The following is a 12,660-nucleotide window of genomic DNA, read 5'->3' on the forward strand; positions in this document are numbered from 1 at the left end:
TTTTTCCCCATTCAAAATGAGTATGCCATTTTTCAAACTTCCACCGATTCAAACCATTCCACCTTCAACACATTCCACTCATCCTGGACGTCTTAACAAGCTGCTACGCTTCGTACTGCCTCTGTCAGTGCTTCTCTGCAGCACCCAGCATTGTCCCACCCACAGAACCATCTGATTGGCTCCATGCAGAGTGGTGACAGCCAATCAGCAGTGCGTATTCAGAGCGCATGGAGTCAGTGTTCCTGCGCTGTGGTGAGCAGAAAGGTGTTCAGCAGATAAGCGGACTCTCCCAAAGTTATAATAAACACCTCCCAGTCAACTACGAGTGACATCACTATGAGCCCGTTGACGTTCTAGAAACATAAGCGGCAGCTCAGCTCGCACTTTGAGGTGAAGGTTAATTAGCTTTTAGCGTAACGTTAGCTCACTGTGCGGTGTGTGTGTGTGCGCGCGTGTTACAGACAGCAAAGCCCTACCTGTCTGAGAGAAAGACAAGCATTATTGACCTACAGTTAACAACTAAGTTATTTCACTTGACCTTTTTCTGTGTTGAAGCAGCAAAAATGACATTATTTTGAATTAGGGCTGGGCAATATGGGCTTTTTTTAATATCTCGATATTTTTAGGTCATGTCACGATACACGATATATATCTGGATATTTTGCCGTAGCCTGGAATGAACACTTGATGCATATAATGACAGCAGTATGTTGATCCTATGTGTCTACATTAAAACATTCTTCTTCATACTTCAAAATAATAATACATGCAATACATAATATGAATTAATAATAATACATGTAAAACATTATGAATTAATAATAATACCTGCAACACATGAATTAAGAATAATAATACATATACACATGTGATTAATAATAATACATGCAAAACATAATATTAATTAATAATAATAATACATGCAACACATAATATGAATAATACATGCAACACATTATGAATGAATAATACATGCAACACATTATGAATTAACAATAATAATGCATGCTCCACTAAGTTGAACGATTAAAAATAATACATGAAACACAGTATGAATTAATAATAACACTTGCAACACATTATGAATTATTAATAATAATAATAATACATGCAACATATTATGAATTAACAATATTAATGCATCCTACACATAAGTTGAGTGATTAATAATAATACATGCAACACAATATGAATTAATAATACATGCAACACATTATGAATAAATAGATGCAACACATTCTGAATTAACAATAATAAAACATGCAACACATGACTGATTAATAATACAAGCAGCACATAATATGAATTAATAATAATACATGCAACACATAACTTGAATGATTAATAATACAAGCAACACAATATGAATGAATAATAACAATACATGCAACACATTATGAATTAACGATAATAATGCATGTTACACATAAGTTGAATGATTAATAACACATGCAACATGTAATATGAACTAATAATACACGTAACATATGAATTAATAATAAATGCAACACATTCTGAATTAATAATAAAACATGCAACACGATATGACTGATTAATAATACATGCAAAACATAATACGAATGATTAATAATAATCCACGCAACACAATATGAATGATTAATAATACATGCAACACGTAATATGAACTAAAAATCCACGCAACACATGATGAATTAATAATAAATGCAACACATTCTGAATTACCAATAAAACATGCAACACAATAGGACTGATTAATAATAATACATGCAAAACATAATATGAATGATTAATAATAATACACGCAACACAATATGAATGATTAATAATACATGCAACACGTAATATGAACTAAAAATCCACGCAACACATTATGAATTAATAATAAATGCAACACATTCTGAATTACCAATAAAACATGCAACACAATATGACTGATTAATAATAATACATGCAAAACATAATGTGAATGATTAATAATGATACATCAACACAATATGAATGATTAATAATACATGCAACACGTAATATGAACTAAACATCCACGCAACACATTATGAATTAATAATAAATGCAACACATTCTGAATTAACAATAAAACATGCAACACATGATATGACTGATTAATAATAATACATGCAAAACAATGTGAATGATTAATAATGATACATCAACACAATATGAATGATTAATAATACATGCAGCACGTAATATGAACTAAAAACCCACGCAACAGATTATGAATTAACAATAATAAAATATGCAACACAAAATATGAATGATTAATAATAATATACGCAACACATAATATGGATTAATTAATAATAAATGCAACATATAAAGAATCTAAATAAATAATACATGGAACACATGATATGAATTATTATTAATAATAATACATGTAACACATGATATGAATTATTATTAATAATAATACATTGTCACATTTACTGGGGTGACTTTAGAATGCTATGCTAACATTGCAGCGATTTACAATAATGATGGGAAAAAAACAAACTGGACTAAAATGTATTTATAAATTGTTTAATGCGACTCGTAGTAGAAAATAACACAAGTTTACTGCACTAGCAATGTTATGTTAGCGTTCAATAAACAAATAAGCGCCAAATAAGCGTCTATTTACTGAGCGCCGCCCAGTAAATAGACGCCCCCCCCCCGGTTGAGGCCTACACCACACAGCGATGAGATCCACCTTCCTGGGCGAAGCGGAGTCGATTAGCCGCAAGCAAACAGTGCTATACCGCGATACATGTAATGGATCACACAGGTGATTTTACACCGCGGAAACATCCTTTTAGTTGCGGGCGCACAGGCAGGATAATTGGGTATCGCGGCTGAAGACGTAATACGCAAGAGGCGGCCAGCAAATAGCCGGCGCCGCAGTGTCGGCGTACCTGGTCTGCGATGTTGAGTACCCCCATCTCCCAAACTCAGCCGGGACGGAGCTCCTTCATGGGGCTGAAACGTGGAGGTGATACCGCGGGGCTGTGCTCTCACAAAACATCCATTGGCAGGGCGGAGAAGTCCGGAGCTCCCGAGCGGGTCACTGTTGTTGTCTCTTTGACGACGCTGCTCGGCCCCGGCGCTGCTCCGCCTGCAGGCGTGGCGGGCGGATGACGCCCAGCCCTGGTGGCTGAAATGGCGACATCGTGTGGCCGAAAGGCAGACCGCAGCCTATTAACCAGAAGGTCAAACCAGAAGGCTCTTACTTTTTAATGAGGACTTAAAAAGGTGAAATTAAATTACTTTATCTTGCTTCTCTCGATGTGGAGGAACAGAGGCTTTACTTTGAGCTCCCCCCCGGATGACTGAGCTTCTCACCCTATCTCTAAGGCAGAGACTCGGTCGCTTGTGCCCGTGATCTTGTGCTTTCGGTCATAACCCAAAGCTCATGGCCATAGGTGAGGATGGGAACGTAGATCGACCAGTAAATTGAGAGCTTTGCCTTCCGGCTCAGGTCCTTCTTCACCACAATGGATCGATACAGCGTCCTGTCGATCTCACCATCCACTCTTCAATCACTCGTGAACAAGACACCGAGGTACTTGAGCTCCTCAACTTGGGGCAGGGTCTCCTCTCCAATCCGGATATGGCACTCCGCCCTTTACCGGGCGAGAACCATGGACTTGGCATTTGGAGGTGCTTCTCAATACCAGTCGTTTCATACTCGGCTGCGAACCGTTCCAGTGAGAGCTGAAGGTCCCAGCCAGATGAAGCCATCAGGACCACATCATCTGCAAAAAGCAGAGACCTAATCACACGGCCACCAAACCGGATCCCCTCAACACCTTGACTGCGCCTAGAAATTCTGTCCAGAAAAGTTATGAACAGAATCGGTGACAAAGGACAATGGATCGATACAGCGTCCTGTCGATCTCACCATTCACTCTTCCCTCACTCGTGAACAAGACTCCGAGGTACTTGAACTCCACAACTTGGGGCAGGGTCTCCTCTCCAATCCGGAGATGGCACTCCGCCCTTTTCCGGGCGAGAACCACGGACTCGGCATTTGGAGGTGCTGATTCTCAATACCAGTCGCTTCACACTTGGCTGCGAACCGATCCAGTGAGAGCTGAAGATCCCGGCCAGATGAAGCCATCAGGACCACATCATCTGCAAAAAGCAGAGACCTAATCACGCAGCCACCAAACCGGATCCCCTCAACGCCTTGACTGTGCCTAGAAATTCTGTCCAAAAAAGTTATGAACAGAATCGGCGACAAAAGACAATGGATCGATTCAGCGTCCTGTGGATCTCACCATTCATTCTTCCCTCACTCGTGAACAAGACTCTGAGGTACTTGAACTCCTCCACTTGGAGCAGGGTGTCTTCCCCAACCCAGAGATGGCACTCCGCCCTTTTCCGGGCGAGAACCACGGACTCGGCATTTGGAGGTGCTGATTCTCAATACCAGTCGTTTCACACTCGGCTGCGAACCGTTCCAGTGAGAGCTGAAGATCCCGGCCAGATGAAGCCATCAGGACCACATCATCTGCAAAAAGCAGAGACCTAATCACGCGGCCACCAAACCGGATCCCCTCAACGCCTTGACTGCGCCTAGAAATTCTGTCCAGAAAAGTTATGAACAGAATCGGTGACAAAGGAAAATGGATCGATACAGCGTCCTGTCGATCTCACCATTCACTCTTCCCTCACTCGTGAACAAGACTCCGAGGTACTTGAACTCCTCAACTTGGAGCAGGGTCTCCTCTCCAATCCGGAGATGGCACTCCGCCCTTTACTGGGCGAGAACCATGGACTCGGCATTTGGAGGTGCTTCTCAATACCAGTCGTTTCACACTCGGCTGCGAACCGTTCCAGTGAGAGCTGAAGGTCCCGGCCAGATGAAGCCATCAGGACCACATCATCTGCAAAAAGTAGAGACCTAATCACGCGGCCACCAAACCGGATCCCCTCAACGCCTTGACTGTGCCTAAAAATTCTGTCCAAAAAAGTTATGAACAGAATCGGTGACAAGGGACAATGGATCGATTCAGCGTCCTGTGGATCTCACCATTCACTCTTCCCTCACGTGTGAACAAGACTCTGAGGTACTTGAACTCCTCCACTTGGAGCAGGGTCTCCTCCCCAACCCAGAGATGGCACTCTGCCCTTTTCCGGGCGAGAACCATGGACTCGGCATTTGGAGGTGCTGATTCTCAACACCAGTCGCTTCACACTCGGCTGCGAACCGATCCAGTGAGAGCTGAAGATCCCGGCCAGATGAAGCCATCAGGACCACATCTGCAAAAAGCAGAGACCTAATCACGCGGTCACCAAACCGGATCCCCTCAACGCCTTGACTGCGCCTAGAAATTCTGTCCAGAAAAGTTATGAACAGAATCGGTGACAAAAGACAGCCTTATTGGTGGAGTCCAACCCTCACAGGAAACGTGTCCGACTTACTGCCGGCAATGCGGACCAAGCTCTGACACTGATTATACAGGGAGCGAACCGCCTCAATCAGACAGTCCGATACCCCATACTCTCTGAGCACTCCCCGAGGGACACGGTCCAATGCCTTCTCCAAGTCCACAAAGCACATGTAGACTGGTTGGGCAAACTCCCATGCACCCTCAAGAACCCTGCCGAGAGTATAGAGCTGGTCCACAGTTCCACGACCAGGACGAAAACCACACTGTTCCTCTTAAATACGAGGTAGGACTATCCGGCGTAGCCTCCTCTCCAGTACACCTGAATAGAACTTACCGGGAAGGCTGTTGCGTGTGATCCCACGATAGTTGGAACACACCCTCCGGTCCACCTTCTTAAAGAGAGGAACCACCACCCCGGTCTTGAAAGGCAGACCGCAGCCTCTTAACCAGAAGGTCAAACTGTTTTTTTTTTTTATAAAGTCCTTACTTTTTAATGAGGACTTAAAAAGGTGAAATTAAATAACTTTAATAATCTATGTTATGGTTGTAATTGGAAAATATTACAATTTTAATATTTTATGAAGGCCGTGGGACGTGTCCGGGCCGGGTGAACCTTGCACATGCCACTTGAGCGCGGCTGGGATAGGCTCCCGCGATCCGAAAGGGACATGCGGTAAAAAAAATAAAAAAGGGATGAGTTGTTATTTTATGTAAGTGGCTGTAATATTCTGTTGTGTTGTGTTTGCAAAATTATAGGACTACAGTTTTATACTTCGGCTTCATGGTGGCAGAGGGGTTAGTGTGTCTGCCTCACAATACGAAGTTCCTGCAGTCCTGGGTTCAAATCCAGGCTCGGGATCTTTCTGTGTGGAGTTTGCATGTCCTCCCCGTGAATGCGTGGGTTCCCTCCGGGTACTCCGGCTTCCTCCCACTTCCAAAGACATGCACCTGGGGATAGGTTGATTGGCAACACTAAATTGGCCCTAGTGTGTGAATGTGAGTGTGAATGTTGTCTGTCTATCTGTGTTGGCCCTGCGATGAGGTGGCGACTTGTCCAGGGTGTACCCCGCCTTCCGCCCGATTGTAGCTGAGATAGGCGCCAGCGCCCCCCGCGACCCCGAAAGGGAATAAGCGGTAGAAAATGGATGGATGGATGTATATATATATATATATATATATATATATATATATATATATATATACACACATCTACATATATATATACACATATATATGAATATACATGTATATATATATATATATACATACATATATATATATATATATATATAGACACATAATGTACATACACACACACTCATTATATATATATACACCCAAATATGCATACACTTATATAAATGCACAAAAAATGTATACATACATACACGTATATACTGTATATACAGTATATATATATATATATATATATATATATACACACACATTCATATATACAAATAAAAGTACATATGTACACACATATGCACACATTTGTACATACACATAAAAATATATACACATAAACACAATGTATAAACACACATATATACAGTAAATACACACACAATACATATATGTATACACATACACACATATTAATATATGTATAATGTATATATATGTATATATATATATATATATATACATATACACACATCTATATATATACACTATATATACACATAAATACACACATATATGAATATATATGTGTATATATATATATATATATATATATATATATATAGACACATAATGTACATACACACACACACTCATTATATATACACACAAATATGCATACACGTATATATGTACAAACAATGTATACATACATACACGTATATACTGTATATACAGTATATATATATATACAGTATATATATATATATATATATATATATATATATATATATATACACAGACACACATATGTACAACAAATGCATTTACTATGTAAGTGTATACATAAATATGTATGTACTGTATATGTACATATATACATATTTTTCACAGATAATTAAAATGTCTTACACCTGTAATACTGTATTTCATATCAAATACATGTTTGTTATTTAAGTTTCTTATGTTAGCTGATTATAAAAATTGGGTATTTTATTTTTAAAAAAAAAAGTGAATTTCCAAATGACGGATTATATCAGCATAATTTTTTATTTTTCCCAGGTGTAAGTAAGTCATTGGTAAACATTTTTAATAAAACATTTTCTTTTTTTTACTCTAATCAAGAGAGAATTGTCCTGCAACACAACTCATCCAGTCAGCCGACAACTTTAGTCGTTTACAAGTTTTTATTCAAACTTTTTTTCCAGAATTGAACAATTTTTCAACAAGATTTATCAAAAAAGAAAGTTATAATGTCAACATTCCCACTGGATACAGTAGAAAAGTACCGCTGTGATATAACCAGTTTTAAGAAACAAAAACACCAAAAATATATTTCTGCATAGTAGGAGAGAAGACAAGGCTTGCATTATTCTTTGCATTATGGCCATTTTTCTGCATGCTTCTTTTCATTCACTTCAGCTCTAACATCATGAAAGGAGGACCGGTTCTCAATAATGAGAAGATGCTACGAGTCCGTGGTCCTCACGCCATCTTTTAACAATAACTTTCTGTTGCTATGGCAACCCCTGACCGACATGCTCGTGGTTCGACAACGCCGTCATGGAAACACGAGCGCCTGCTAGGTTTCCCTCCAAAACAATCGCCACCAAAAAAAGCTTCGCAGAACGACATGCACCAAAGTAATCGTACATGTAACGTAATTCCATAGTAAATGTAGCGTTAAGTCGGAAAAAGTACCGTTAGGGTTAACTTACAAGCAGTGTTAGCGCCACGGTGTGAAAGAAAAAAAAACTGTACATTTACGAGAATAAAGTTGTAATCTTGTGAGAAATATGCTTTATTGTTGGAAGTTATATTATTAAGAGAAAAAAATATATAATTTTAACAAAAATTTACGAAAATTAAATTGTTGCGAGAACATTGTCCCAATTTTCCGAAAACAAATTAGTAACAAAAAAAAAGAAAAGAAATATATGCTTCATTATTCTGTAAATAATGTCGCAATGTTACGAAAATAAACTTTGACGTTAAAAGAAAAAAAAAGTTGTAACATTGTGACGACATTCTCAGGATAACGCAATTGTGTTCCGTCGACATAGGAAAAAGTCTGAATGTTATGAAAAATACGTCGGCTAAGAGAACAACGCCACAAAAATAAATATGTGGGATTAAAAGAACAAAGTCTTGATGTTACAAAAAAACATAAAAAAGTCGTAATGTTACGAGAAGTCAGTTCTATTGTTACAAGAAAAACATGGACTGTTACTGGAGTAACAGCTTTTTGTAGGGTTACTTGATTATCGTAACTTTATTTGTGTAACCTCAAGATGTATTTCCTCGTCACAATTATCAAAATTTATATCATTTGACAAATTTTACGTAAAATATATTATATTGTTGTGAGAACATTGTCCCAATTTTCCGAAAACAAATTAGTAACAAAAAAAAAGAAAAGAAATATATGCTTCATTGTTCTGTAAATAATGTCGCATTTTTACAAAAATAAACTTTGACGTTAAAAGAAAAAAGGTTGTAACATTGTGACGACATTCTCACGATAACGCAATTGTGTTCCGTCGACATAGGAAAAAGTCGGAATGTTATGAAAAATACGTCGGCTAAGAGAACAACGCCACGAAAATAAATGTGGGATTAAAAGAACAAAGTCTTGATGTTAAAAAAAAACATAAAAAAGTCGTAATGTTACGAGAAGTCAGTTTTATTGTTACGAGAAAAACATGGACTGTGACTGGAGTAACAACTTTTTGTAGGGTTACTTGATTATCGTAACTTTATTTGTGTAACCTTAAGATCTGTTTCCTCGTCACAAATATTAAAATTGATATAGTTTTACAAATTTTACGTAAAACATATCATATTGTTGTGAGAACATTGTCCCAATTTTATGAAAACAAATTAGTAACAAAAAAAAAAGAAAATAAATATATGCTATATTGTTGTGTAAATAATGTTGCAATGTTACGAAAATAAACTTCTGACGTTAAAAGAAAAAAGGTTGTAACATTGTGACGACATTCTCACGATAACGCAATTGTGTTCCGTCGACATAGGAAAAAGTCTGAATGTTATGAAAAATATGTCGGCTAAGAGAACAACGCCACGAAAATAAATATGTGGGATTAAAAGAACAAAGTCTTGATGTTACAAAAAAACATAAAAAAGTCGTAATGTTACGAGAAGTCAGTTCTATTGTTACGAGAAAAACATGGACTGTTACTGGAGTAACAGCTTTTTGTAGGGTTACCTGGTTATCGTAACTTTATTTGTGTAACCTTATGATCTATTTCCTTGTCACAATTATTAAAATTTATATCATTTTACAAATTTTACGTAAAATATATTATTGTTGCGAGAACATTGTCCCAATTTTCCGAAAACAAATTAGTAACAAAAAAAAAGAAAATAAATATATGCTTCATTGTTCTGTAAATAATGTCGCAATGTTACAAAAATAAACTTTGACGTTAAAAGAAAAAAAAAGTTGTAGCATTGTGACGACATTCTCACGATAACACAACTGTGTTCCGTCGACAAAGGAAAAAGTCTGAATGTTATGAAAAATATGTCGGCTAAGAGAACAACGCCACAAAAATAAATATGTGGGATTAAAAGAACAAAGTCTCGATGTTACAAAAAAACATAAAAAAGTCGTAATGTTACGAGAAGTCAGTTTTATTGTTACGAGAAAAACATGGACTGTGACTGGAGTAACAACTTTTTGTAGGGTTACTTGGTTATCGTAACTTTATTTGTGTAACCTTAAGATCTGTTTCCTCGTCACAAATATTAAAATTGATATAGTTTTACAAATTTTACGTACAATATATCATATTGTTGTGAGAACATTGTCCCAATTTTATGAAAACAAATTAGTAACAAAAAAAAAAGAAAATAAATATATGCTATATTGTTGTGTAAATAATGTTGCCACGTTACGTAAATAAACTTCTGACGTTAAAAGAAAAAAAGTTGTAACATTGTGACGACATTCTCACGATAACGCAATTGTGTTCCGTCGACATAGGAAAAAGTCTGAATGTTATGAAAATCATTTTTCTCGTGAAACTACGACTATTTTCCCCAAAATATTATACTACATACTTTGTAACTTTATTCACGTAACATTAAGACCTTTTTCTCGCGACAATAAAAATGTTTTAATATTTACCAAATTTCCCCGCAATTTCTTTCCGTCATAACAGGATCAAATTTTGCGTCTTTATTCTTCGTCTTTTATTCTTCCTCGTAATTAAACGTTTTTTTTCTTTTTCAGCGTGGCGAGTACCTTATTTTCGTATTTAGGCGATGCTAAAAGCAAAAAACAAACAAAAGTACAGGGTTATTATTATTGTTATTTTTTAAAGAAATAAATTATAAAGATAATATATGTACAAAATATAAACATTGAGTATATTTACAATTGCATTTCTTTCAAGATGTGGACGTGTGTTTTTGGAGGGCTTCCTGCAGTGCCCCCCGCAGGCGGACGTTTGGCATTACACCGACGCCAGGCTCATTCATTCCAGTGTATTGCTGTGCTGGAAAATGCACAGAAAATGTAAAAAGCTGGTGTAAAAATACACAATTTAGGAGACGTTGATGACGATTAGCTCAGTTTAGATTTAAATGCTTTCAAACGGGCACAGTTAAAGAAGGGGGGGGGGGGGGGGTTTCATTGGCACAAAAAAAATTCCCGCGGTTAAATTCGGCTTTTTACCGTTGGGAAAAGTCGGGTTTTGTCGCTATTTCCCGAAGACGCAGCAAAGAGATGTGTCGGAACGTAAGCAGGAAGAAATGAATCAAGTGAACACACCCAGTAGACTTCAAGCGATGAGTGGATGTTCCGGAAGAAAACGAAACGGAAGACGACAAGCCAAGGTTCCCGCGGTTGAGGCCTCGCTTTTCGGCAGCTGTCTGGCACGTGTCCACAAGAGGGCGCCAAACTTGACCTAGAAACTTCTTGGCTTTGGGGAAAAAAAAACGACTGGATTGTACTGGAAGGTTACAGGTTCTCCCCCGGCTGGTACTGAGGCTCGGTGGAGGTGAAGTAGTCCTCCAGGAAGCAGTGCAGGTACTCGAAAGTGGGCCGCTCCTCGGGCTCCCTCTTCCAGCAGGTCTGCATCAGCTCGTGCAGAGACGGCGGGCACTCGGCCGGGCACGGCATCCTGTAGCCGCGCTCCACCTGGTCCAGGACCTCGCGGTTCACCATCCCTGGAACAGACGAGTGGGGTCAAATCAAAAAAACTGGGGCTGTAGGCGACCTCGTCCAGCATCAAACTGTCACATTTGGATCGCATTGTGATGCGCGAGTTGTCACCCCAAGATGCAGTGGGACCAGACAGGCAGGGATTGCAGGTAAGAGCTGGTTTAATGTACAAAAAGGTCAGATAACAGTGGTACAAAAGCAAAGTAAAGGCGTGCCGGAGCGCACTAGAAGCTAATGCTAAACTAGCATTGAGTTTAAAGTGTCCAAAGTAGCGCGTGCCGCAGCGCACTAGAAGCTAAGACGTAACTTAGCGAACAAGGATTTAGAGAAACCAAACGTGAAAGTTGCCTGTAGCAAACCAACCATCCAGAATGAACATAGGTAGCAGGCAGGTTTAAATACTCAAACAATAATCATAAACAGGTGTGCGTCAAAAAAAACCATTGCAGGTGGAACAAATGATGTAACCATGGAGACCAGATGAAACAGGAAGTGCTCAAACTAAGGGATCGGAAGAGTCCAAAAATAATCAAAACACACAAAAGGACTCAATAGCAAAAACTATGTCCGATCCGGGAGTCGGATCGTGACACAAAAAGCTTGATTTTGCACTATCAATGGCGACTAAGCTACTTAGTACAAACCCCGTTTCCATATGAGTTGGGAAATTGTGTTAGATAAATAAACGGAATACAATGATTTGCAAATCCTTTTCAACCCATATTCAGTTGAATTAGCTACAAAGACAACATATTTCATGTTCAAACTGATAAACTTTTTCTTTTGTTGCAAATAATAATTAACTTAGAATTTCATGGCTGCAACACGTGCCAAAGTAGTTGGGAAAGGGCATGTTCACCACTGTGTTACATCACCTTTTCTTTGAACAACACTCAATAAACGTTTGGGAACTGAGGAAACTAATTGTTGAAGCGTTGAAAGTGGAATTATTTCCCATTCTTGCTTGAT

The 12,660-nt window shown here is 38.5% G+C and overlaps 2 protein-coding genes across 6 annotated transcripts in view; both read right to left on the reverse strand.

Moving 5' to 3' along the window:
* The window catches only part of ankrd52a (ankyrin repeat domain 52a), a 63,744-nt gene extending 60,660 nt beyond the window's left edge, over nucleotides 1–3,084 (reverse strand). Inside the window, exon 1 of the mRNA XM_061902642.1 lies at nucleotides 2,895–3,084. Within this exon, the coding sequence (XP_061758626.1) occupies nucleotides 2,895–2,921 (27 nt within the window). The 5' untranslated portion in view covers nucleotides 2,922–3,084. The remainder of the gene's footprint in view (nucleotides 1–2,894) is intronic.
* A 4,584-nt stretch (nucleotides 3,085–7,668) lies between these two features.
* Nucleotides 7,669–12,660, reverse strand: part of src (v-src avian sarcoma (Schmidt-Ruppin A-2) viral oncogene homolog) — a 101,995-nt gene continuing 97,003 nt past the window's right edge. For all 5 annotated transcript variants that reach the window (XM_061902646.1, XM_061902649.1, XM_061902647.1 and 2 more), the window contains one exon: nucleotides 7,669–11,696. In XM_061902646.1, coding sequence (XP_061758630.1) covers nucleotides 11,488–11,696 — 209 coding nt within the window. In that variant the 3' untranslated portion in view covers nucleotides 7,669–11,487. The remainder of the gene's footprint in view (nucleotides 11,697–12,660) is intronic.

Source organism: Nerophis ophidion, linkage group LG06, assembly GCF_033978795.1.
Source record: "Nerophis ophidion isolate RoL-2023_Sa linkage group LG06, RoL_Noph_v1.0, whole genome shotgun sequence".
Classification (NCBI taxonomy): Eukaryota; Metazoa; Chordata; class Actinopteri; order Syngnathiformes; family Syngnathidae; genus Nerophis; species Nerophis ophidion.